Raw genomic sequence first — 27,503 nt, 5'->3', positions numbered from 1 at the left:
TTAGTTTTATCATTTCAGCCCGTGCCGCGGGAGGTAGACGATTACGGGTCTACTCCAAAACTTAATTACTTCAGTTTCTTTCACGGGCTCGCATAGGATATTACAAGCGGCGTAACGAGGTACCTCACTTTTGAAAAAAAAAAAAACGGAAAAGGTCAAACGGCGGTAGACGCCTCATTTATGGAATTCCAGAACATGAACGGATGCCGCTAAGTGGTTCTGTCGTATTTGCAGTCAATCTCGCAGCTGTGTGGGGGGAAATAGAGTGGAGGTATAAAGTATTTTAAACCTACTGCAAATGTCTAAATGGAAAGCTGCCATCATAAAGGCTTAATAAACTGTACAGTATGGTGACTACTTAATAAAATGACATTTTTTGTACGCGTATACGTAATGTAATGCCATGGCATGTGGGAAAAGGACAGCCATAATCATCAATGCACGTTTGCATTGAATTAAAAAAATGGTAAATGGTAATGGTAAACGGTTAAAAAATGTAATACAGCCTTCACCTTAATGAAATGATGCACATATTTATATTGATATAAATTCAAATTAGCTTTCTGTTCCATGTTATTTATTTACCTTAGTCATATTGTCCTGAACATCATGTGTAGATAATGCATTAATACTCACCGGCATATATTTTTTTAATCCTCTACAATTCACCAGAGATCAGCAGATTTTAGCTCGCATCCTAAATCACCTGTGAACAGCTAAGTTTGTGATGTACACCAAGCACACCAAGAGTTTAGCTGAAGTTGCAAAAACAATTGTCTTGCTTGGAGAGCAACACACATGCAAATGTGGTCATTTGTGTCACCTTCTGTGTCTGTTTTGTCTCAACGAGACAGCAAAGGGAATTGCAAACTTCCCAAATACGAGACAGTGAAAAAGCTAGGATGTCCTCAACTGAGTACACTAGGACTTAATTGAGTAGCTCCATTGAGTCAAATGATATACCACATATGTAAATGTCCACTCGAGTGGACACAAATCAATTAGGATGGGTCTCAGGAGGATATAGCCAGTCTACCATAAATTTTAGCAGTTTAGACATGGGCTACATACCCAAGCTTACGACATCCTGAAAATAACTCCTCCCCCTTACTCAAATTTACCGGACTATCTATTTAGCGTGGATGTTTTAGCACATGCTTCACTTCCGATTATTCCACATCAGCTTGAACTTAACATGTCTTTCATGCCCCATCCACCCCCTCCCCGCTGTCCCCGTCTTTTTTTTTTATTGCCATAACCCACACCGAGCATTCCTGCTTCAGAGTTTTTCCCCTGCATGTGTCGGGGAAGCATCTTAGCAGGTTTAGGTCTGACACTTCATGATAACACTATGAAGTGTGGAAACAGGAAATTCAAGACCGTCGGCGATTGCCTGTAATCCTTTGGGGGTGATGTTTTTTTGATGATGACACTCATGGTGCTCTCTTACTGGTGGCCTTGTTCTCTCGGTGAAGTAGTAAAGCCGGATTTTTTTTAAAGTACTTGCAAATACGTGCTTGTATTGTTCTTTGTTTTTTGATGAAATGCTGACTGATTAATGTGAACGGGACTTTTGTTGATTAGATTTGATTTCAAGTGGCCGTGTTTTCGACATACTTTTCAAGGAGGTGAGATTTGGCGTAATGCACTTTTGCACAGTGCGAGCTGGCATTCGTTACACCCGCGTCTCAATCCACAGACATGACTAATCGATTTAGGCTCAATCCAACTGTTACATTAGTGTAGCGGCTGGATTGATTGGTCATGGCTGGATGGCACAAGGATAATGTCATAGAAAAGCAACTTGTTGTGTTATAGTCTGAAACGGTACAATGGAGCAGAGCCAATGCTCCACAATTAACCGAAATAACTGATAAAATAACCGAAATAACCGATAAATACGACAAGGGAAGATTTTTTTTTTTTTCTCGCATGTGACATCACTTGTTTGACACGTGAGAGGAATCGACGAAGGGAAGGGGAGTAAACAATTTCTAAGGGAATCCACCCCTAAACCTAACCCTTACACATGTCATAGTGTCTTGAATGTCACTTACTGACTATCCTTCAACATGATTCCATTAAATTTAATAGTAGAGCCTATTATATCCAATGAGGTCAATAACTTCCTGTTATCTTCTTCTTGACAAGTAGATTGGTCATGATTCATGCTTGACTGCCCTCTACTAGCTAATTCGAACATTTAATATCAAGCTACTTATACAGTAGATTGTAACCAGTGACAGGTTATATTCTTGGATAATGCAATCAAAAGAAAAACACTTTAATTAATATCCAGTTTAATAATGCATGTATCTGTAAGAAACATTGTTTCGGCAGAGCTTTGTGTCAGGTATTTTTTGGTCTATTTTCAAAGCTGTTTTACCCGACTTGGTCAAAATTTGTCCCCAGCTCCACCTTCATGTTTTAAAAAAAAGAAAGCGCTTTTGGATAATTCTACTTCCATAAAAATATATATAAAAAAATGTTTTTATTGAGTTTATTGTCTTTACTGAGCGAGTGATCCCATTCTGAAAACCAACGCTCCCCACATGCGTTCAACAGGTGGCTCATGCTTGATGTCCGAATTATCCCCTTTCCCTAATTGGACATTGATCCCTGCGTCTTATTAACTTCTATCGACTTTTTATGAGCATACGATTCCCCCACTTGCTGTGGATGTGCTGCTTTTTCACACGGATTGGAATGTCCTGTTTCTTGCCTTTTGATTGGATGCTCTGCACCTCAACAGCACGTTTAGGGATAGCTTCTAATTAGCATGCGCTGCGTCCAACGGGAACACTTCGCTTTTGTCTACCAGGTAATCATTTTCTAATCAGCATATGTTCCTGCTGTGCTTGCCAATTAAAATGTTTATTTGAATGGCTGGTACCCTGCCAATTATATTCAAAGCCCTAAGTCCTATTACAACTCATGTAGACGCTAGCGCTGAGTTGTATATGTTTGCAGCTCCTATTTTAACACACTGATTGTTCCGTTAACCTTGAAGATATTAACATTATCACTCTGCTCCTAAATGATAATTTCTTCAAATTTGGTGGACCTATTAAAAGCTCAATTATGCCCTCTGGCCGTAATTTGTTCTAATTTAGAGCAGGGGTTACCGACCTTTTTTTGTCAACACTTCAAAATGTACAAAAATGCACACAAATTGTATCGATACTTGAATCAATCATATAACTGAAATACAAACGCGATTCATTTCAATACAAAACGTTAATTAGATGCAAATAAGTACTTATCAATGCAAAACCTTTGCATATGCTAACATGTACCAAAGGGAAATACCTGGCACGAAAATGCAAACGAGTTAAAAGGCATACAAGGCAGCACGATATAACTTGCTGAAGACAAGAACTAATATTAGCTAGCATGTTATCCGCTGCTACAACTTGTTATCGTATAAACAAAAAATCAATTTTAGGCATCATAAATGACAACATTCTCACAAGGAAAGTACAATTTACAGACACTTGTGGGCCAGATTGCTCTCAAGTGAAGCCACACTGTCCTTCCTCACTACAAAATGTAAAATCAACAGTGGCCAGAGGTGGCGCCAAAAAATCAAAGATCAAGCCAAACAAAGCACAAATGAGTGAAGTTTAAACCTCAGCTTTAGAGCCGAGGTGGATATCAATAAATATTTAATATTCCAAATTAGGGATTTCAAGTCAGTTAAACTTTCAAAATGAGGGTTCCCAGCCAATCATGCTTAGCTTCAAATTAGCATGTGTTTTGTTCCACAGTAACCATTCCCATTTGATATGTATGTCCAGGATTAATGTCCAGGATAAATGTCAAAGTGTCCGTTAAAATTCGGATTTCAACATATTGTAAAGGTTTGTATGTATACTAACACGTTTTATGTCTTGAGATGGTTTTCATTTATTTTTTTTTCCATGTAAGTGTCCATTACATAAAACTGATATTGAATCCAGTTTCCCCATACATTCCGCATGATTGAGGTGAAGTTTTCGTTGTTTTTTTTTTTACACCTCTTATGAACTTCCGAAGCGGAAAATAAAGGCAGATTGTCCTCTTTATCACGACGGTAAGATGGGAAGCTCGGGGCGTCTTCAATTTGAGCCTGAACAGGGTGAATTAAAGAGGTGCTTTGGTAACCTAAGTGAACCAGAGGGGATACATTATAGATGGGGCAGTAATGGAGTGGCTTGTTTAGACCCAAAGATGGAGGAAGAGGAGCGCCTGGTAAATAGTTAAAAAAGAAAAAAAAACTAATCATGTCACTTGCCGGTCGCGCTTCAAGGAGAACGAGACGGCATCCCATGCCTTTTAAATAATTTACAATATTGAAATGCAAATGTCCTGCAGTCTGCTTTACGTTCGCCAGTAGCGGACAGCAACATTGCTTATGGACGATTTATGTGCACCCTGTGAAATATTTTTCGGCCAGGTACCCCTTAACCAGTGCAAAGTATTTTGGGGTAAAAAAAAACAAAAGAAAAAACTATCAGTGTCTGATTTATGAAACGCTGGACCTTTTCAAACATTTGTATTGATCCATAAAAATATATTCAACCCCAAGTCTCCATTTGTGGATCACAGAAGAAATCTGTTATCAAAAAGAAATAACTTAATTGTTAATAAATACTTTGTTACAAAAAAAGAATCAATATAAAGTGTCAGACCTGTTCTAATATATATATAAATATATATATATATATATATATATATATATATATATATATTCACAGAAAAATATTAAAAATAAATCGTTCTGGTTTGGCATTTAAAAATAAATAAATGAAAATAAAATTTAAAAAAATCAATCATTAATTATTAAATATTTGTCCACAAACAAATAACATAATGTGTCAGACCTGTTCTCAGAAATAATCATAAATAAATATTTGTCCATAAAAAAAACACTCCAAAGACAGTATATTTAAAAAAAAGAGATGACTTTAAAGTATGTTTTTTTTCCATATTTTTTCTTCTTTTTTAAGGTGCATATTTTACTGCTGCGACTTTGAAGTCTGTAGCACCTTGTCGTCTAAAAAATACAATATTTTTATTTTACAAAAAAAACCTTTTTAAAATAGTCAAATTTCCTTTTCCTTGACTACTTGCATACTGTAATGCAGTAAAAAAAAATTCGAAAAATATCACTGAAAAATTGTGTGATTTTAAAGTCCGCAATTCTTGAAAAAGTATACGTACTCCTTCACCCTGCGAGAGTGATAAACATATGTCGTTCTAAAAAAAATGGACTTTTACGGAGTGCAACGCCTTTAAACGCGTACTTAGAATTCAGCAAATATGACCTGATGTACAATGGACACCTCCGGCAGAGAATTTCAATGTTATTTGAAAGGAGTCTTGCGGGTAGCGATGCTTGAAATGATTTTGTCCCAAGTGGATATTGAAGCACGAGGAGGAAGAAAAGCAAGTCGAATAGTTTATTTCATTTATTCAAATGCTTTTCTTTTTTTTTCCCTTCATTCTGCTCTTTCATTATCAAGTGATAAAATTTGGTCTTTGAAGAGAGGGTTAGGGTTTCATTCATAAATTTTGATGCCGTATTAGGGTTTGAAACCAGGGTTAACTTTCATTGCCATGGACGAGAATTCTCGTCTTTTAAAATACGTTATTACGTTGTGTGTGACAGGAATTTTCGTCAAATGCGTTGTTTCATGAGAGGGTAGCTGACACCCCTGACTAGTGCTTATTTTAATATTAAGCCTATTGTAGTGAGGAACTGTGACCATTGGGTGGCAGTATTGCCCACATTGGGGAAGAAAGTCATGTTACTCACTCTAGGGGTTGCCTTTTACATAACACTCGTCACTGAAACAGTTAACGCTCAAATTAGGAGTCCAGTTTTACGATGTTTTTATTTTTTATTTTTAAAGAAATTTCTTACTAGGATCAGGGTTTTACAATAAAATTAGCTGTGGTGTCAAGAGTTTCCAATTGGGCTGCAGCAAACGGCTGTTATAACGATCGAATATGATTTTTTAAAACGTTTTAATACGCTTCCCTAGTTCATTTTTTTTTCCTCGAATTGACAGTGTAAAAACAATTTTTTATGTTATTTATTTATAATTGTTAATTATTTATATCGGGTCATTTTTTTTGTGGTCCATACCATGTCAAAAAATCAGAAAAAAAAGTATTTGTTTTTGTGAGTAATAGCAGATGCTTGCAAATATTTTAATTCAATTCTTTTAATTCTTTTCTTGAGTAGCCATTTTATGGAAGTCCAATACATCAGTTTCATTCCATCAACAGAGTATTTGAAACACTAAATTTTATTATAAATACTTTCAAATGCAATTATTCAAATCAAATAAATGTAGTTCAAATATTTCAACAATTGCCCTTGTAATAAATTGTTTTAGTTGTTGAGGGAGTGAAATTATGAGCATTTGGACAATTTTGAGAATCTAATGGTTTCTTGTCACAATAAAGGTTTGTATACTGCCCCCTGGTGGCCAATGTGGATACACCAGAAGTAGCAGAACCAGGAATTGAAGTACTAAATCTAGATGCACTTTTTATTTTTACATTCTATGTATTTCGATTATTTGTTTTTTCAAGCCCAACATCACTGAAAAGTTTTTTTGCTTATTCACTCGTTCACTGCCGTCGACGGCTTCCGACGTCAAAAATCCATTTTGACTGTCCAAAACATTTTTGCTTGTATTTTTCTTAGGCGGTGAGCCCAAAAGGGGTTAATAGCAGCCCAATTTGAAAGTGTCCCGCTGAGCGGCCCCCTCTAAAGGGAGAAGGGCAGGTCTCTCAGATCAGCGGCTCACTGTCACATATCAGACATTGTAAGTCTGCGCCGCCTAATGGAATTAAATGTGCAAATAGGATCCATTAGTACCGGGCCAGTAGAACAGCTGCGAGCCAGGATGGGAACGAGTCAAAGAGGGTGGTGCAGTGCGAGAAGATAGTTGGCAGCGTTTAGTTCAATGACACCTTTTTAATACAGCCCTTCTCATGCGGAGCTTTTCTTTTGACAGTCTTGTCTCAGTCACTCAGTTAATACAAGAGTCATTGTGTTGGGGGGGAAAAAAGTGTGGTTTCTCTAAAATGTAATCAGCATAATGTGTTTTGAAAAAAAAAGAAGATTAATGAGCTTGGAGGAGCTACCGCTCTGCGGTAAAAACCAATCAAGTTTCGAGTGAAGGTCTCAAGACAGGTTGTGAGAGTAGAAACGCAAGTTGAATTTTTACACAAGCGCAGACTTGAGATGGGCTGTGTGTATTCTTTATCCTCTGTGTGGAATGACTGATGTTTCTTAACGAACATTATAACTGGCTTTCTATCTTATACTGCCCCCACGTGGTCAAGGCACCTCCCATCCAAGCATACGCATGTCAAATTCAAGTGAGGCCTTCTAGCTGGCCATTCTGTTGCCAACTTGTGATCTGATTGGCTATTGTAACTGTCTATTTAATATGTGCCCATTCACAATGCACAGGCGCCCGCACTGTAGATTCCAAAGGCCTCAGGCAGATTTCATACCGCCTGGCGACACAAGTTAGCTGAATTCTGATTGGATGAAAACTGGAACCTAAAACGACAACACTGGAATGAACTTAAACAAATGGATATATAATGACAGAAGTTCTTGTCTGATGGTCCACCACTGTTTAAAACACAGATAAGGTTATCAAGTCAGGGTTGAGAGTTACTAGATTTGAGTTTCCAGCAAGGGTTAAGTTTTAGTTTAATAGCAGCCATTTTTAGCATCCCATTTTAGCCGAGCTCTTGAAACAAATTAAGTTTAATGTTGTGGATGTGTGCAAATGAGATTGACAGGAAAATGCAACATATGCAAGGTTGAAAGGAATGGTCGTAATGAGATGCATGGGGGAGGGGCGTCTCCGCTTTCTGCCATCGATTGAGCGACGGTCCCATCCAAAAGTTGCATTAGTTAATGCTGAGCGCTTGTCTGACATGGCCTCCCGCTTCGGGGAAATTTCATTTTATTCATATGGTGCCAAATCAAGACAGCATAATTCATTTCTCTTGGGGATTCGTATGAAGAACAAGCAAAGGAGACTAGTAAATGTTCGTGGGCCAGCACGTTTATATCTGACTAGGAACCAGCAAAGAAAATAGATAATAAGACATGGAAATTGGTAAGAAATACAATATTTGAGATTAAAAATGAATAACTTTCAGCGCTGAGGCGGGTATCCAACCCCGCCCAAGCAACAAACATTTTGAATGACGATGAAATCTGTGAACATGTGTTAAAATATACTTCCATTTTGCTGAACTTAATTTACTAGATAATGCCTTTTTAAAGGGAATTTCAAAACTTCTATATTGCATTTCCTGGCGACGAGCTAATCAGAGCCACTTTACGATGTGCTCTTTGGTACCTGCTGTGTGCAAGCGATTTATTCATTCAAATCATATTTAAAAGTAGGATAACACAAAAGTCTCTCAATTCCTAATTGCAAACATTGCTTTGCAATATTACTTTAGGTCTGCACAACGAATGTGTTGAGCGAGCTTTTGTGTAACATGAATTTCCATTCATGAAACCATGGCTCTGAAATGCAACACAAACATTGACCTGCCCAGTCTTGCTGGCTGCTTTCAACGAGGTGAAAGTCTAGTTCACATTTAGGACACTTTTTTCAAATGTTTTTGTCACCGGGCGGCAAAATGCAATCCATCACTGTTGACAAACTGCTCACCTCTGCCACCTAATGCTGCGAATGTCCAATTACACCCCCCGCCATTTGAGAAAGACTGCCATTTTTAGTCCGTGCTGTATACCATAAGGCTCATTCTATGAATATATCATTTTTCAATGTAAATATCACACAGGAGTCAGGCTTCATTAATTGTGTCATCCAGCACCTTTGTTTGCACAGCTCTGCGAAATCCTGATAAAAGAGCTGCACTTTTTTTATCGCTCCCTTCCAGGCTGCATTGTAGTCCAATCAGAATGTGATGATTTTTTTATTTTTTATATTTTGTTCACTTGTGAGGCGGCCGGATGATTTATTTGATACGGCGAGCTGGTGGTGGTCATAGAGGTCAGCTCAAACGTGCACCCCATTAGCAATTGGTCATTCAGCTTTTTTTTTTTTTGGGGGGGGGGGGGGGGTCGGGGGGGGGGTGTTCTTACCATATTACACTGAAGGAAAGCAGGCTATTCAAGAGAAAATGAGTAGGCTGACCCTGACATTTTCACATTTCCAATGTGAATGCAATAAATTATACAAAGGCGGAAAATTACAGTTATTTTGTCCTCATTGTCGTATTAGATTATTATAAAAATTATGCTTATGCGCAGGTTGTAAATTATGTGACTTTATTCTCAAAATGAGCTATTATTACAGAAGAAATATCGTACTTTCCGCACCATGGCGGACTCAAAAGCATTCCGTTTTGTCAAAAGCTGGCAGTGTACCTTATAATCCAGTGCGCCTTATACAGCAATACATACATAAACTTCGAGTTTTTCTCATTACATTTTTCTCATTTTTCTCATTTTTATATGACATAAAAGCATTCTCATGTTGGTACGTCCATTAAAGTAAAATATTACATTTAATCTTAGTTTTTTTTTTTGTTTGTTTTTTTACAATGTTTGTACATATTGTAAAATATTACACTTGCATTCTCAAAATCAAACTTAAGATATTACATTTATTCTTGCATTCTTTCAAACGTATTATTGTAAATGGATGTTTAGCTAATTGTAATAAAAATTCCCATAAAAATTATTGTATTATAAACTTACACACACACACACACACTCACATATATGTATATATATATATATATATATATATATATATATATATATATATATATATATATATATATATATATGTATATATGTGTGTATATGTGTATATATATATATATATATATATATATATATATATATATGTGTATATATATACTTTTTTCCCCCCAAAATCACAATAAGGCGGAATTTATGCGTTTTTATTTTCTCTAAAAGCATCAAGTGGAACTAGCGAAAGTGTAACTTCATCGCAGAGCTCCTCAATTTATTGTGTCGGGAATGTGAAAGCGGCGAATGCTTCACGCCTGTTTATGTAATGTATGTGTAGACGGAAATAGATTTACTTTTTCATGGTTTGAAGTAGAACTACAGAGGAGGAGGAAACATGAAACGAGGGCTCCGCTGTTTGCCGAGCCGACTTCAATTCGGCACAGAAAATAGAAGGAAATATGACACTTGTATTGCAATGACGTCTTGCGGGAAACTGGAGGCTATGAAATGTCTTTTTTATTTCACACTATAATGGAGGTTTATGTATAAGAGATAGCCTCAGCAAAAATAATGACTCTGCTTCTCCATACATCAGATACAGCCGATATCAAAAGTCTACACACCCCTGCTCGAATATCATGTTTTTGTGATCTGAAAAATGAGAACAAATATATTTCGAAACCTTTTTTTTTTTCAAATATAATCTGCACATCATGGGAAAAAATATGAATGGGAAAGAAAGTAAAAATAAACTGACAGAATGCAGTTGTATGTGTGCATACTGCACACCCTCATAATTCTCATAATTGCATAATGTTCTAGTTGGCTTTTCTTGACGTGTGCTTACTTTGGTTTAGTTTTTTTTAGTTATTCACGCACTTAGTTAAAAAGCAGAATGCAAGTGTCTTCAGAAAGTCAATCAGCTTTAAATGACTTCGCACATTTGTTACCTTGTAAATCTAAACAATACACCTCTGAAATGAAGTTGCATAAGTGTGCACACCCACATAATTGAAGATGCAACCCGTGTTCAGACCAAATCTCAAAACAAGTTAAGTGACTGATTAAACTCAAAGATCAGATGTTCTTGTCGGCTTTTTCTGCCATTTTGCTTTGTTTTAGCGACTTAGTGACTTCTCCTCTTGCGAGTCATCTTTCATTTTTGTCCATTCTTGTGTCCATTCTGTCTCAGCAAAGTTTACCCATTCAATTCTGATGATGTTTCATGGCAAAAATAATGATACCAAGGCTACACCGGAGCAGATTGATTTCAAGATAAAAATACCGCCTGAAATATTACAATAAGAACGCGTTTCAAAATCTATACGGGATGTATTGGAAAAAACTGAACGTCGTATTGCATTACGCGTATTGCGTTATTTCGCATTGCAATGTATCGATATTATTGCCCAGCACTAATATATATATATATATATATATATATATATATATATATATATATATATATATATATCTGTGGAAACCGGGTCAAAATGGCTCTTTGAATGTTAAAGGTTACTGACCCCTGGGCTAGGGGATCAAAATAATGTCAGCAAAGTGAAAATGCATCCCACTCAAACACATAATGAGAAATTCCACAATGTCCTATACTGAGCAGTAGCAGAAATTCAAAAAATGTCCACTACAGTGGACGCACAGGGTCTCAGGAGCATAAATGTAGTTTTTGACCATGTGCCCAGAGAGTGTATTAACCATAGAATTAGCACGTCTCCCTTAATATCAATGCGTTATACTTTGCGCAGCCAATCAGATCGTTCGGAAGGTATCAAGTTTTAGCGGTTGTCGTTTGATTGGACGCTCACCCCGATGGGAACGTTATCTTGATCTGTATACGAGCTGCAAATGCGCCGCCCTCGTTACCGCCGATTATATCTCACAGCAGGTAATGAATTGCGACTGGGTTTAATGACTTTACGTTTGATCCTGCTCGCAGGTTGATTGTTAAATCGCGCAGGGGCGCTTGTGCGTTTTGTTTGCGTGTCGACGGCTCGGGTTTCAGTTTCGTGCCGCACGGAATGGTCTCCCGTTACTTTACGGCCTTGTCTGCAAAGATCGGCTTTCAGTTTGCGTTGCGGCGTCAATGTCCCCCTTATATAATCATGTTGACATCTCATTACTTTATGATTATGAAGTTTGATGATTAATAAAGATTGTTTTTAACGGCATTAGGGACGTCCCAATCACATTTTTAAAGTTAACTTATTTTAAGGTTATGAGTCCCAATTTGATAGCTTGGCAATGTATCAATGACAGGAAAAAAAAATCAGCCACACTGTATTTTAAATGTTTTGTTTATTTATTTTACAAAAACTGGTATCACATCTGTCTTGATTTATAAGTCACCAGGAAACACTGCTGTGTTTCATACTTCCGTTGTTTTCTTGTGTAGTTTTCTTACACTTAGAAATGGGGGGGGAAAAAAATCAATTTTCCCAACCTGGATATTTTCCCCATAATTCTGATTAGCCGAAAAAGTTGAAATTGGGCCCAATTTCCAATTACACGATCGAGATCTGCCATCCCAAGTATTAATAGTTGGCTTTGTCTTGAATCATTCATTATTCTATCCTGAAGACATATTTTTTTTGTTTTGAAGAGCCCAGACATTCATTTCCATGTACTTATTAATGTATATTTTTAGTGTTGTCGAGTGATTACAATTTTTAACTAGTTAATTTTTTTTTTCCATAATTAATCATGATTGATCACATTGTTCATTTACTATTTAATGGAAAATTAATATAATATGTAACGATATATATATATATATATATATATATATATATATATATATATATATATATATATATATATATATATATTTAAATATAAATTATAATTTATATTTAAAATATTTGTTTATTTGAACTTTGAGTAGTTGCTGATTAATCATTGCACCTCTAATATTTATATACCGTATTTTCCGCAATATAAGGCGCACCTAAAAGCCAGATTTTTTTTTTTTTAAAAAGCTGATGGTGCACCTTTTAAGTAAGCTTTACCTGTTTCTTTTGTGTGTTTACAGTTGAACAAGGTTGCTCATATTGACACTGAGCTATTATGCTATTGAGAGTTTAGAGTTTTTTTAGTTATTATTGTTATTACTTTGAGTATTACTATATTGTGATTGAAAAAAATTTGAATGTCATTACTTGAGGGTGCGCCTTATAATATGGTGCGCCTTATATATGGACAAGTTTTAAAATATGTCTCTAATTAAGGGTGCACCTTATAATCCGGTGCACCTTTTATATGGAAAAGTTTTAAATATGTCACAAATTGAGGGTGCAACTTATAATCCAGTGCGCCTTATAGTGAGGAAAATAAACTAATATGGATGATGAATATATACGTATTATGGATTAACCGTATATTAATTGTGCTAGTGAAATTAGCTACACGAAGTGCATCCAAGTGCATATGAGCATCCATGATAAATAAGCAAAGGTTGTTGAGGTTTTTCACTTCCAGTTTTTTTTTTCCACGCGTTTTGCTCAAATTCCGAATTTATTCGCCATCGGGGTCATTGGAGTGTATATATCGGATTTGGGCGTATCTCATCCCCGCTATTATGTGCCTCAGTGCCCTCGGTCATTTGTTACATGCTCACTTTGATAGTCTGACACCAATACTCTCATGACAACGGATTGTTGATGCGGCTTCCGTATTCTATTACCTGCGTTAAGAAGGCAGTGGGATGTTGCTTGCGAGACTGATGAGGACGTCAGGCCTCTCGGAAATGGCGATTTTTCTCCTCCGACTTAAATGAGACGCTTTATTGCTGCGACTGTCGCTTACACAGCTGGAGGTTGTTTACCCCACCGAAAAAAAAAGACTCCATGACAGTTTGATTTTTATTCCACTGCAACAAAGGTTTCATTATCGTTAGCGTTTGGAAACAGCGGTCTGTGATTCAGTATGAATGCTTATCACAGTTTAGCAAGCAATTATCAAAAGCCATGTAATTAGTCCCTTGTTTTTTTTTTTTAATTCTCGGGTACTCATGGGGCCAGACTGAAGTGGATGAAGTGTTTCTTAAATTTCCCCGCAGTTTGATCCATCCAATTCTACGGTTGAATGCCCATGGATATCATATGACCCCATTATTTGTTTTGAATTTGGACCTTTCGCAATTGCTATAAGTAGTCCATAAAAACCCTTGAAAGATTCGCATTTGCACCTGCACGTTTTCTAAATTTGTCTTATTTGGATAACCAAAAATTTTCTCACCGTACGAGATGTTGCAGTTATTTTGGCTGTTAAAACAGATCGCCTTATCGCTTAATCCTTTCACTCCCGTTGGGACAACGCGTCCCGCGGCTTTTCAAAACAATCGCAGTGGGTATAGTAATCGTAGCAATAACATGAAATGACATCCCAGCGGTTCATTACACGCCTCTCTACAGATTCTAGTGGCATATAGCAACTTTCCCATACACAACAAGCCAGTGCTGGGCCGACTGTCACCACGGTAGGTTGCGTTGTAGAATTTCTTGTGAATTATGTGCTATAAATGTGTGTTACTTTAGATTATGCTGAATACTATGTATTGTAGGCGTTTACTGCTCATTTACACTTCTCTGGCACGTTTATTATTATTATGAAATACAGATGCGACAAAAAAAAAAAAAACAGTGCCTGTAACCAATGGAGTAATCTAGTGCTTCTTAATTATAGTTTATCCTCAGGAGAGAAAAGGTTTTGCCTCCCAACTCAACATGCTGACACTAAAGATTATTATCTAAACCTAAATGTATACCTAAACCTGTATCCTTTTTATCATGATAAAGTATAAAGCACATTTCGTCAAATTTTAATGCATTTTTACAGCATTTATACAAGTTTATAGCTTAGTCTAAAACAGGAAAAAAATAACCAAGTGCATCAAAGTGCCTGAAACAAAAACAACAACAAAAAAACCCCACAAAAAATCCTATTTTATTGAAATAACAATTCATATGAAAAAAACAAAGCTTTTTCCCCGGGATCACCTTGTGCCACTCCAGGGGTGCCCGCCCCACTATTTGAGAAACACTGGAGTTATCTATGGAAGTGGGATTTTTTAAAACAAATTTTCCAAGTATCCTAGGCTTATAAACAATTAATATATGTCAATTGTTTTATTTTTTTTTTCAAGAATCAGTAATGAAAGGCTTATGCTAGCAAGAAGCTAACACTACAAGTTTAAGTCTATACCCAGTGCCCCATCTTGTCAAATATCTCAATTCATCAACTTTATTCACATAAAGTTGATTGGTTGAGAGTCAAGTCAGGAGAAACGAGGGAACAAAACAGGTAGAAAGTAGAAACTTACAAATAAAACCTGAATAGAATAGAAGCAACACTTTTGGTGTCTGGCTAGTTAGCTAGCAGGCAAGATTAGCAGTCGACCTCAGTACCTTGCTCAACCAGGACTAGTTCGCAAAGACGTTTTTTGAGAAAAATTCCAGACTCTCTTTAAATCTGGCGATCCGTATACTGATAACCCACGTTAGCTTTTCATCATCCGTGGAGTTTCCTCGCAGCGTCACAATGAAAATATTGTCCGATGCGACTCATGGATCACTTAAAGTAATTTGCCTTCAGTGCTCAAGCAGGTATCACCCCAGGTCTAGTTTCATTAAGTTTGAGGAACCGTCATTGTGTCTCGATGAGGGAATGTGGCACAGCGTGAAGGAGAGGCGATATGGAATCAAATGACTTCTCTCTCTAGGGGTTTCCTTTTGTGCAGGACTGCAGTTTTTTGACGTGACAGAAAAGACGGACGTACAAATGGGAGAAATCAATGTTGCATTTGTAACAATAGGAGAAAACAACACTACCATAGACCAGTATTCTCGTATTACGTTTTTAACGGGGATGGGCAGGTGAGTGTTTCATGTCGCTTAACTGTAAATTTCAGTCTTGGAATCAAGTTCACCAATGATTGAACAAACTCTTCAAAATGTTCTCGAAAATGTCAAAATGATTTAAATGGCTGATAAGAAAAGATGTTTTTTTTTTTTGGGAAACTAGATCATGCAATTCCTGTAGAAATCATGTGTGAATACTGAAAGCTGAATGGAAATTATGATGTGGAATGCTTTGGAATTATAAAATTGAATGATTTCGAATAAGAGTGATAATGTGGAAAGATTGGACGATATGGAAGTGATGTGTATGTTTTGTTTTGGCTTTCACCTATAAAATTTGAAGAAAACATTTGTGGTTGCAATAAGCTGAATCGGTTGAAGTTTAAATCGTTTGATTCACTCTAAAAAATTAGACAATATAAAAACAAAAAAAATGTTTCTAACATTTCTCTTGATTTTGAATTTTAAAAAATGTAGTGGTAAAGATAAGCTAATCGATTTAAAACCGGGGCATAAGAATTGGTCAAAAAATTGTGAAATTGCGGGTAAAAGCAAGAAAAATGAACCAAAGTGTATAATATAATATAATATAATTTATATTTGGAAATTGTGACAAACCCAGAAGACGTGAATTGTTGTAATGATTTAGAAAGGTGAAACTGAGTTGGGAAATGTAGAAGAATGTTGAAGAACAAACAGTGGCATAAGAAAAATGTTATTGGTGGGAAGTGCAAATTACTGATGAAATGCAGAATTTTTGATACGTGGGATTTCTTAATGTTGAGAATCATTGCCAAGGTAACCTCAATGAGTTGAAAACACCTTTTTACGATCTCCATTGGGAATGAATGGGTATTTTCGGGCTAAAATATGGTGAATAGTGGGAAAACTGTCAAAATCAAGAATAAGGTAAATAGAGAAGTGTGAATTTTTGGGATGTGCGTTTGACTCTTTTGCGGTATTTTGAGCTATTTTCTTCCACAGTATTTTAGTCAAGGGATGGGACACTCTTTATAGTGTTTTCACTGAGTGCTCGTGCCATGTTGAACTTCGATGTCGGCACCATCTGGGTGAAATTTCACCTTCCTGGTGTTTTCTTTCAACCTTCTCCCTTTGATGTGAAAAGCCATTGATGTAAAGATCAAAAGATTAGACGAAATACCACACTGGAGTTAAACGTTTTCTTCGCGCTCGGTAGAGGCGATACCCTTGCGCTGATCGGCCCAAAAGAAATTCATATTTCCGACTGCGAATGGTAACCGAACGTGAAAAACAGCAAAGGCACCTTCCGTCAAAACAACACGCCTCCTTTTACGAACATCAAATGATAGATGTCCTCCATTGTTGCCATGGACGAGCGGGATAAAAGGAACCACTTTGAATGCTGGCGTCGTTGTCGTCAGCCGTTCCCCGTCGTCGCGTGCCTCGCATATGCTATGAAGGTTGATTTCACAGCTTATCGCCTACTCTGTGAAAAAAGGCCCTAGTGGGAGCCAGCCGTGCCATCAAGAAAGCATCAGGATGAGACGGATAAAAGCAGAAGAACCTCTGTTCTCCTCGATATGACACCTGCGCTGCTGTTGATCTGAGCGCTACGCTCCACGGTACATCCTACCCGCTCGTCAGCTTTCATTGCGATGACCCGAGGGTTTTTTTTTTTTTTTTTTAGCTAACATCTTGGCCTCCAGAGAGACCCTTTCCAAGATGAGGGTCAACTTGATTTGATCACTCAAAATGAATTCCCCTCAGTTGAGATGTAGGTCGTGGTGCGACCTCTCATACGTTGCTTGTTAATCAATTAGAGTGTAGTGAGTGGATTGGGTCAGCGAGAGGGGCAGCGTCATGGCTGATCCTGGTAGATTCGGAAGAATGTGGGCTAAATTAAGGATGATTAAGTCTTTGGTCGTGATGCACCCATTTTCTTGTCAAATTTATGGGGGCAGAGACATTTGACGTATGCTTTTGATAGTTTACCGTGGTGTTAAAAAGTCAAGGTTTCCATAACCGCCAATCGTGTCTATCAAGTGTGACGAGCGCTTCTTGTTTGAAAAAAAATCTAATTGAGAAGGCAGAATATGATTGACTGCTTGGAAAGTTGACTCACTAAGCTGCCTCTTTGAAAATAATTCGATGGTAATCACTTTTTTTTTCCCTTTTTGGCATGCATGAAGGATAAGGAGTTCTTTGTATGAACCGCTTTGGACCTAAGCATCATGCTGGAGGACATGGCAGATTTGCGTGTCTAAACCAGGGGTCAGCAACCTGCGGCTCCAGAACCACATGGGTCTCTTTCATCCTTATGAAGAGGCTTTCCGTGGTTTGGGAAAATAAATAACAATTTGTTCAGATCGTCTACGTGGACGGCATAACAAGCGATGCGTTTGAATTGCAGGCAATGAGGTTTGCGTGATTGAGCGATACGGCGACATCTGCAGTACGTGTTTGATGCGACGGGACGCGAAACGCGACGAAAGACAGTCAATCGGTTTCGGGAATGTAAAAACAGGAAACCAAAATATAACCAAATTAAAAGCACTCATTAACCCTTAACCCTAATACTAACCCTAACCCTTAACCCTACCTAACCCTATTGCTAACCCTACTCCGGAAAATAGCCTGTGTAGCCCAGTAATGCATACTTTTGAGGGGTATTTACTCAAGTCAGACATCACCGGAGGCATAAGTGTGAAACGCACGTACCGCCACTTATATCTGATATCGTTATTTGATTGGGAAATCCCTGATCTTAGTTTACTTAACAGTGGGGCTAATTTTACCGCTTGTTTACAGATTACTCCCACTTCAGAAGTACTCATTTAAAAATAATAAATGCTAACCACAACCTCCTTTAACATTATATGACTGTAGTTAGCCGGTTAGAACTTGTGTTTTCCGCCGTTGGCCTTCCGAGTGGCAAGGCTGGAATCTGTCGACGCACGTCTGTTGCGGGTAACGAGGCAGGTTCTTTGGGGGAATTGGTGCGCTGAGTTCCCCCGAGTGCCGCACTTAAGGTCGATCATGCTGTCATCACGCGCCAATTCACGCTCTGTCACTTTTTGGCGGGGGGAATTAGCTCTACCTGCTAGGAGCTTGCCAGGGGAAAAGTTCGGGGAAGGTTTAACCGAGAGGAAAGTTTCAACAAATTGGAACAGTGTGACATTGTACATATTGGCAGCCTCTAACTTTGTGATTGTGGATCGTGATGGCAGGATTTTTTTTTTTTGTCAAATTCATTCAGAAGTCTTAAGAGAAGGTCTGGCTCACGATCGTGATTCCAGCTCATCTGGAAGATCTTCATTGGGTTTGTTGTTCATTTATGTTTGCCATTTGCTCAAGCAAAGTTTGAAGCGGAGAATTTTGTTTTGCTTCTTCTGGGACGTGCTCACTAATTGATAATTTTCCACTTGACGGTAGCAGCAAAATTAACTTGGAAGTCGACAGAAACAGACAATTTAAAGTAAGATGCAGCCAACTGAAATGAAGTGATTGGGAGCAAGAAGTGGACCCAAAACTGATATTGAATGTTTTTTTAGATGGTGTGGATAATAAACAGTATGTAAACAAATACAATAAAACCTCATAAAGCTGAAAATATCATGTAGTGAAAAATATTAGTGCTCGAGGGATTTGTTGAGAATCTGGATGACGTGGGTATAAGCTGTTTGCCAGTCTGGCAGTCCTGGCCCTTCAGGATCCTGCATCGTCTGCCTGGTTGCAGCAGTTCAAACAGATCGTTTTGTGGGTGTGTCTTGTCCTTGATGATGTTGCTTGTCCATCACAGAACCCCGGTGTGTTAAATTTCCTGCAGTGAGGGTAAGGCTGCACCACAGCCTTAAGACAGCACTTAAGACAGGCTATGTCATTCACCCTGACTCAAACCCCTTTGAGCATGCATTTTACCTACTGACTGAATAGAGTCAAGCCCTTCCAAACCAAACAACAAGTGAAAGCCGCTACTGAAAAGAGCACAAGAGAAGAATGCGGCAGCGGTATTAAGATTGAGGCGGAACTAATACTGTAGGTTTATCCCAAACTGCCAGCGTCTTCCCTCTGTTCAGTGTGCTTCAAACTAAAAGCGACAGCCTACCGAACACGGAAAGGTGTTTGTCTGTTTCCCCAGCATATTTGTGATGAGACTCAAATGGAAAAAAAAAAAAAATCTCTTTTCTCTCCCGCAGGTTGGCAGGCAATAAGGCTTGACAGAAGATGCGACGGGGCCGCTGGTTTATCAGATGGCTGGCGACAGGAATGGTCATCCTGTCTTGGCTAAACGCCGTCTGGGGCCTCGATGCGGACGGTAAGAGCAGAATATCTTGTCAAAGAGCGCCCGGGCTTTTTTTTGCGAGAAGGCAACGATGTTTATTACTGTGGGTGTGACATCTTTTGATTTTACTTTGCAAGAGCAAGTAGTGGTTAGGTGTGCCGACATCGATTCACAATTCATGTATTCTTCAAAATGTCCCCAAATCTATATTATAGATGAAAAGCTATCGATCTGCTTCCTGTCGGAATCTGTACGATATCGGCGATGCTCTGTTCTAAGTCGACGCCATGTTCTGTTGAAGATATCCATCCATCCATTTTCTATAAATATTTTGGTGCTAAACATGCAAAACTAAATCAACTAAATTAAAAAAACAAAAACAACAACAACAAAAAACGTTCTATGTAAATATCTGGTGTTATTACTTGCGGCTTAAAGTCCAGCGCGGCTTATCCGTGACAATTTTTTGTTGTTGTCTATTTTATTGCTGCTGCGGATTATATAGTGGTGCATTTTCCAGTCCGAAAAATACAGTAAATAGATCAACGACAGAAGAACAACAGGAATAGCGTTCAGTCATGCCTTCTTATTCTTATTATTCTCGCACATGCGCTAACCTGCAACAAACATTCGACCTTAATATTATTATGATATAAAAAATATATATGTTGCCTTATGTATTCTATGGTTTTTAAAGGTATTTTTAAACTATGATTTTAGGATGTACTCCCTCATCTAATCATTTCATGATATATATTTAAGGATTCAAGGTTATGGCATGGATTTATATGTTGTGTAAAAAGTGAATATTAACGGTTAATATCGGCCATTTTATTAACAATATTCTTTTCCTTTTAGAGTTGTGATGTATAGATAAAATGACATTTATTTTTGCTTGTTCTCCCCACTACTTAATCTAGTTCATGACTTTACTCATAATGGACTTTTTTTTAAATGAGTTTTTTGTTCATATAGCACTCCTTTCTCAAAATATGACATAATTCATCCACTTTCTGTTTGACTTTAAAAAAAAAAAAAATCGCATGCAATTATGACTTGTGATGACATTTTCCTGATTTTTTTGACATTTTCTCTAATTCCGTTTCCCCTTAATAACTTTATTCTCACTCTTTTACCGTATCCGCTACTACCATTTTTTTCTCCTTTTCTGTATAATGGCTTCATTCTTGTACTTGTGTGTAGCGCAAGAGCAGCAGCACATGTGGGTGTTTAATTGTGTTTCAGCTGCTATTTCATGCTTTTCTTGTTGCTTGACAGAAAACTCGAGAAAATATGCAAATGAGGAAATCTTTATTGGTAATGCGGCTTCACTGGCATACGTGATTATTGCGCATAATCGCCGAAAGGTCCGGCGCCATTCGACGACAGGCAAAGTGCAAAGATGACGTAACCATATCAGTTTTATTGCGGTGCGTGATGTCATTTGGTGACATTTAGTCACTTTGGAGCACGCCATTTTCCACTTCATATATTATTAGCGCCGCCTGCGATGAATGGATGTAAATGTGTCCGCTTTCTGCATTTATTAGGTCAGAGCCAACGAGGCTCTTATTGCCCATGTGAGTTTTTCATTCCACCCAGGGATGTTTAAGATCCTTTTTTTTTTCGACTTCCTAACACGACTTTTTCCTTTATCTCATGCTGGCATGATTGGAATTAAATATAGGGTGCTGACCATGGTTGAATTACAGGATAGTGTTGCTGAAATATAAAATAAAACACATAATGGGTTGCAGGGTAACATAAATCTAGTATTTATTAATATAACATAATATTTCGTGTTTAAAATGCAGTAAAAAGGACAAAGTAAGTCACAGGTTCAAACTGCTTTGACAAGACGTGAGTAAAAACAACTACAGATATTAACAAATGTCACAGTAAATTATTTACATGTAGCATCCATCATCATCATCTTCACACTCATATAGCTTAGTGCAATTTAGGAGAAAAGTTCGCTTTTTACTTTGAGTGTTTGATTGTTTCGCTTCCACATGACTGTTTTGTTCCTCTTCTCAATCTTCCTTTCTGGCTCATTGTTTCCTGATTGTGCATTATTTAACTTGTGACTGATAAAAGAAAAAAATACGTAGTTGAAGTTGTTTTTCGGTATAAAGCCAGCCTAAAAAATATTTTTTTCCATGAATGAGATCCTGCAGACAATCTCACGTCAACGAGATCTTGGGTAAACACGCGAGCTGCGAGATCAAAACAAACACGGCGGATGAAGTTGTCAAAAATGTTCATAAGTGGTCAAGTTTATAAAAGAGTAAATGTAGATGATTAATATTTTAAGTTCAAAAAACAGATGCGTCCGATAGACGCACGTTGATTTGAAAGTATGTGTCCCTGTCAAAGATTATGCGCCTAGGACGCAGGCAAAAGAGCACACTGCAGAACTATAATGAAAAATCCCAAACTATGTTATTATTCTTCTGCAATATATACCATGTGAGATCAACTAGAAACTAATCCGGTACTGTCTGGTCTGCGACTGAGCCTGGACTGCAAAACTTGTTTAAGCAGAAAAAAGCCTATGAAAAGGCCACCATAACCTTTAATTAAGATTCATCTGCACTAATCTCGAAGACCACAGGAATGGCGCCTTCACTCGCTCTCTTCGTCGCTACCTCGTTTCATGTTTCATTAGTAATCCTTCCTCTCTTGTACCCTCCCTTCATGTTCTCGTTTTGACTCTGCCGCTGTAATCTCATTCCGCGAGTATTCCCGACATGCTAAAACCCACCTCGCACCTCTCGTACGCCCATTGACGCTAACAAGAGCGCAGGCGACCGCGCCGGGTAGTCCGACAAAAGGTCACGGAAGGTCAAACATCAATCCTGAGCGCCATGGCCAGATGTAAAGCGCCCATACATCACCCCTAAATCCCTCCTGACGTTTAATCCGCATGCAAACACACAGCGGATTTACGTGTTTATGAGTGTGTAGGGTGTGGATTAGTCGATATTCCTATGGACGCTCCTGCCATGTGAGCGCCGCGTGGTCATCCCTCTCTCCGCATCCTGACCCACAATGGTTGTCTATTTTTGGGATTTTCTGATTAGAGGCCAGATGTGCCGCCTGCTTGTGGCTGTGGCAGCCTGTGGAAAAAAAGGGGAGCGTTGGATTGACAGCGGATGGGGTTTAATCTGTTCGCCAGTGGGTTGTAATCAGGCTCCGGGGCAGTACAGGATGGAAGATGAGGGGAGGGGGGGTACTCCTGGTTAGACAGGGGCTCTGATCTTGCAGGGGTTTTGTAGCAATTGCCCCCGCCTGCCTGGAGCTTCTCGGTATGTGATTGTGTGTGGGCGAGGGGGGGAGGTGTTGGCTACGATTGTGTTCCTTAATCTGAAGGTGAAAACAAACAAATTTGCTCATGTTCCACTAGCATATATTCACTGTTTTCAACCTTTTTTCAATGATGTAGCCAGGTGACGTATTTTTCGAGCCAAGTCCCGCCAAACCGGCGCAAAGCATTTGTAGCCATTCAACCATTTTTTCTTGCCCGTCCCTGCTGATTTTAGGCAGCACGAGTACACGGTACACCCTGAAAAGGTAGCCAGCCAATCGCAGGTCACACAGAGACCAACAACCATCCATATTCACTAACACACCTCAGGGCAATTTGGAGTGTCCGCTATACTACCTATGTTTTGCGAAATATGAGAGGCAACGGGGGTACCCAGGGGGAAAAAAAAAACATGCGGGCACGGGGAGAACATGCAAACACTACTTGTTACGGCCTGTGTCGGAATCGAACCCAAATAGAACTTGCTGTCGGACGTCAAACCGAGATGACATATAGAACCATAGCAACTGCATGGCAACAGATTCTTCAAGGTAAGTTCAAAAAACCTTGAACTTAATTTCGAATAAAAAGGAACTTGACATCCATATATAAGGTGCACCATTGATCTTGGCGAAAATTGAGCAATATTAAGTGCCTTATAGTCTGAAAAATACGATACTAAGAAGATTGACAACATTACCAAATGTCTATTATGATACCTCCATCTGTCTGATGTTCAAATCGATAGCACTGTCCTCCCTCCTCCTCGCTCCTGACACATCCTCCAAATTTGACCCTTTAGAATAAGCACCTATGGGCAATTACGGTCAGAAGTCCCCCGCGGGGAAGTCTCGTCTGGTAATGATCGGCGAGCAGCAAGACAGAGCCTTCTTTGTGTTGGCGGAGACTGCCATGCAAAAGAAACCACGCAGCGCCCGTCTGCCGGCGCATCGATCCGTGCAATTTCGCTGCCCGGTGAGGAAGTGGCGAAATGATTTGATGCCTCCGCGTACGGGGTCTTGGCTTTGAGATCTGTCGTTGCTCACAAACAAAATGAGAGGAGTATAACCCATTCAATACTAGGGGCTGCATTGTGCTAATGGTACCAGGGAAAAGCCAATAATGGAACTGTCGAGGTATTCATTCAATAATATGCTCGTTATTGTGGTCTGCAGTGGTGTAAAACTGCGCTGCATCCTATTGAGCTGTTTTGAATAGTCGTTCCTTGAGATATGAGTTCAATTAGTTCCGTGACCAGGCCTGTAACTCAAGACATTTGTTTTCGAAATCAGCAGCATGTTTTCTAAATGCCTGCTTTTTTCTCTTGCTGTGGTGACTATCTATCTATCTATCTATCTATCTATCTATCTATCTATCTATCTATCTATCTATCTATCTATCTATCTATCTATCTATCTATCTCTCTCTCTCTCTCTCTCTCTCTCTCTCTCTCTCTCTCTCTCTCTCTCTCTCTATCTATCTATCTATCTATCTATCTATCTATCTATCTATCTATCTATCATCCATCCATCCATCCATCCATCCATCCATCCATCCATCCATCCATCCATCCACCTTGCTAGCTAGATAGCTAGCCAACTTGCTACTTGCTAATACTTGCTGCTCTACTTAGCTATTCTTATCTACTTATCTAGCTTGATATCTTTTTTTCAATCCATCTAGCTAGCTCATTAGCTAGCTACCTATCTCGCTAGAAAACTTGCTAGTTATCCAGCAATCTTATCTATTTAGCTAATCTTATCTACTTAGCTAGCTTGCTATCTTTCTATCCATCTAGCTAGCTCGTTAGCTATCTATCTATCTATCTATCTATCTTGCTAGCAAACCTGCTAGCTATCAGCAATCTTATCTACTTAGCTAATCTTATCTACTTAGCTGGCTTGCTTTATTTCTATCCATCTAGCTAGCTCGTTAGTTAGCTACCTATCTCGCTAGCTAGCTAGAAGCAATTCATTGGCTCACTAATAATGTTTAAATCAGTTACCCGTTTTTAATTCGACCTACAACTAAAGAAACGAACATAAATAACAAATGTAGACAATTTTTCCAAAAACCCATTTACAAAAGGTCAAAAGCTGCCCGTCATAAAGACACGGGGTTACAGCAAGGCCTCTATGAATTATGTGATATGGATGTTAACTCTATTCGCAAATGCGTAAATGTTACGCTCACATTATGATAATCCTGTAATTTCAAAGCACAGAATAAAACCAAAACAAACAACGCTTAATTTGTCCTAATGAGCGGCCATTAGCGATGATTGGCTGTCAAAGCCAGTGCCAGCATTCTTCTGACCCCTCGACCCCTTTAATGCAGATGCCAAGTGCTTTAACCTGCCAAATAGAGGGCAGCTACGCCAAACACAAATCCCCACCTGGCTTGATTAAGGAAAATGTCATAAAGAACTACATTAATCCACCAAATTGCCTTCTGTGGAGAGAAAGAGGCTCAAGTTATGATTCTTGGCCCTTTGCAAATATGCAGACGAGACAATAAAATTAATGAATTCCTTCCTATCAATAGCTTCATCTTGCCGAACTATATCCACTTTCTGTTATCATTACACCTGCTGAAACCAACTAAGAATAATGCAAATCCATCTGTTGCGTTAACATTTTGTGTCTGGATTTAAAAGTCCATTTAAAAATTGACCTTTGACGTGTATGGCCGTCATTGGCAGTGAATGAGTTAATAATAAACAACAACTGACATTTTTGATTAAAAAAAAAAAAAATGCAGCAGAGCTCCATGTGTACATGCACGTGAATTTCCACTAACAACCCAGATTAAACCGAACACCTGCGGATGACACAAAGCGTGTCTTTAAGTCGAGGTTTATCGCTTCAACAATTGCATTTGCAGCATGTCTTCTCCTACTTTCCCATCCAGATCTTGTGCTTCCGTGTAGTCTCTTGAAAATAGCAGATCTTCACCTAGCCTAGCTGCTAAGTCACAGGTTCCTTTGGTTATTATTAGGTATATAAATGAGCTAAATTGTTAACATGAAATTTTCTGACACCCACGTCACTCATCAGACATCCTTGTTTTAAAGCCATACTCATTTAATACAGTAGAATAAGAGAAATAATACATGATTAATACAATATACAAATAAATAAAATACAAATAAACTTAATACATTAATATAAAATGATTAATATGTATATTTATTGTATAATAATATAAATATAAAATATAGTAAAATATATATATGTACATATGTATTTGCATATGAATAAACAGTAAATAAATAAATAACAAAAATAATGATTTACTGATGGGATAAACTCATTTTAAATTCTTTTTGCAGGTCCGAAAAGTACAATACAAAAGAGCCACGTTACGCACAGTCGCTGGAACAACATGAGCACTTTTCAGCATGATCTTGTGATTACACAATCAATAAAACACACACATGGCTTGTTTGCTCTGACCCGCCATCTGCCCACGAGCGGCCAGTGCCTGGCATCCAGCGTCTGCCGCTCCTCTGCCAGGTCCGGTCTGTCCGCACCCTTCCTGCGTGCAATTTCTTGGTCGCCCAACAGGGAAATCAAAAGGAAAATGATTTCCCACCTGCTACTGTTAAGGATTAGTCCTTTCGTTAACCTCCACCCTTGACATCTTATTAACCGGATCCCGTCAGTCCAGTACGCTCAGAAATGCTTTCCGCTACGAAATATTTGCTCTCGGCTATATTTATACGGAAGGACGGAGGTGTTTACGGTTGCATATGGACGTTTATGGCTGTTTGCGGCATATGTGGAGTTGGCGCTTGGCCAGCTGCGTCATCACTGTTCTCGTGTCCGCCTCACGATTCCAACATCCGCTTCGTAACCCTCAGGCTTGATTTTGATACTTCTAACCTTTAATATTTCATCAGCCTCAAAAAGTTGACATTGTTGCTACTTTTACTGCTTTTTTAATATATATATATATATATATATATATACATATATATATATATATATATATATATATATATATATATATATATATAGAGAGAGAGAGAGAGCTTGTTTGGTCAGCAGTATATAAAGAGAGAGAGAGAGAGAGATTAGCAGTATATAAACAAGGCTTTAAGGCTTGATACTCACAAACAGTAATAATAAGCTAAAATGAATAAATAATGTAAATAATAATTCAAACAAATTCACAAGACATGGCAAAAACTTGGCACACTTGGGCAACGCAGCTCACTTACTTGCTGAGTGCAAACCAATGGAAAAAAATGAAGCCTACTTCGAAGCGGATTATTTATTTTTAAGCAAATTTTAATCAATT

At 38.3% G+C, this 27,503-nt stretch overlaps 1 protein-coding gene across 4 annotated transcripts in view; it reads left to right on the top strand.

The window, feature by feature from the left end:
* The window catches only part of LOC148419908 (protocadherin-15-like), a 226,850-nt gene that overhangs the window by 46,493 nt on the left and 152,854 nt on the right, over nucleotides 1–27,503 (top strand). For all 4 annotated transcript variants that reach the window (XM_088421421.1, XM_088421419.1, XM_088421420.1 and 1 more), the window contains one exon: nucleotides 19,809–19,927. In XM_088421421.1, the coding sequence (XP_088277547.1) occupies nucleotides 19,837–19,927 (91 nt within the window). In that variant the 5' untranslated portion in view covers nucleotides 19,809–19,836. The remainder of the gene's footprint in view (nucleotides 1–19,808; nucleotides 19,928–27,503) is intronic.

The sequence above is a fragment of the Hippichthys cyanospilos genome, chromosome 8 (assembly GCF_059441005.1).
Source record: "Hippichthys cyanospilos isolate Australia breed blue-spotted pipefish chromosome 8, RoL_Hcya_1.0, whole genome shotgun sequence".
NCBI lineage: Eukaryota > Metazoa > Chordata > Actinopteri > Syngnathiformes > Syngnathidae > Hippichthys > Hippichthys cyanospilos.
Note: the sequence above shows the minus strand (reverse complement) of the source record. Positions and strands in the feature narration are given on the sequence as shown.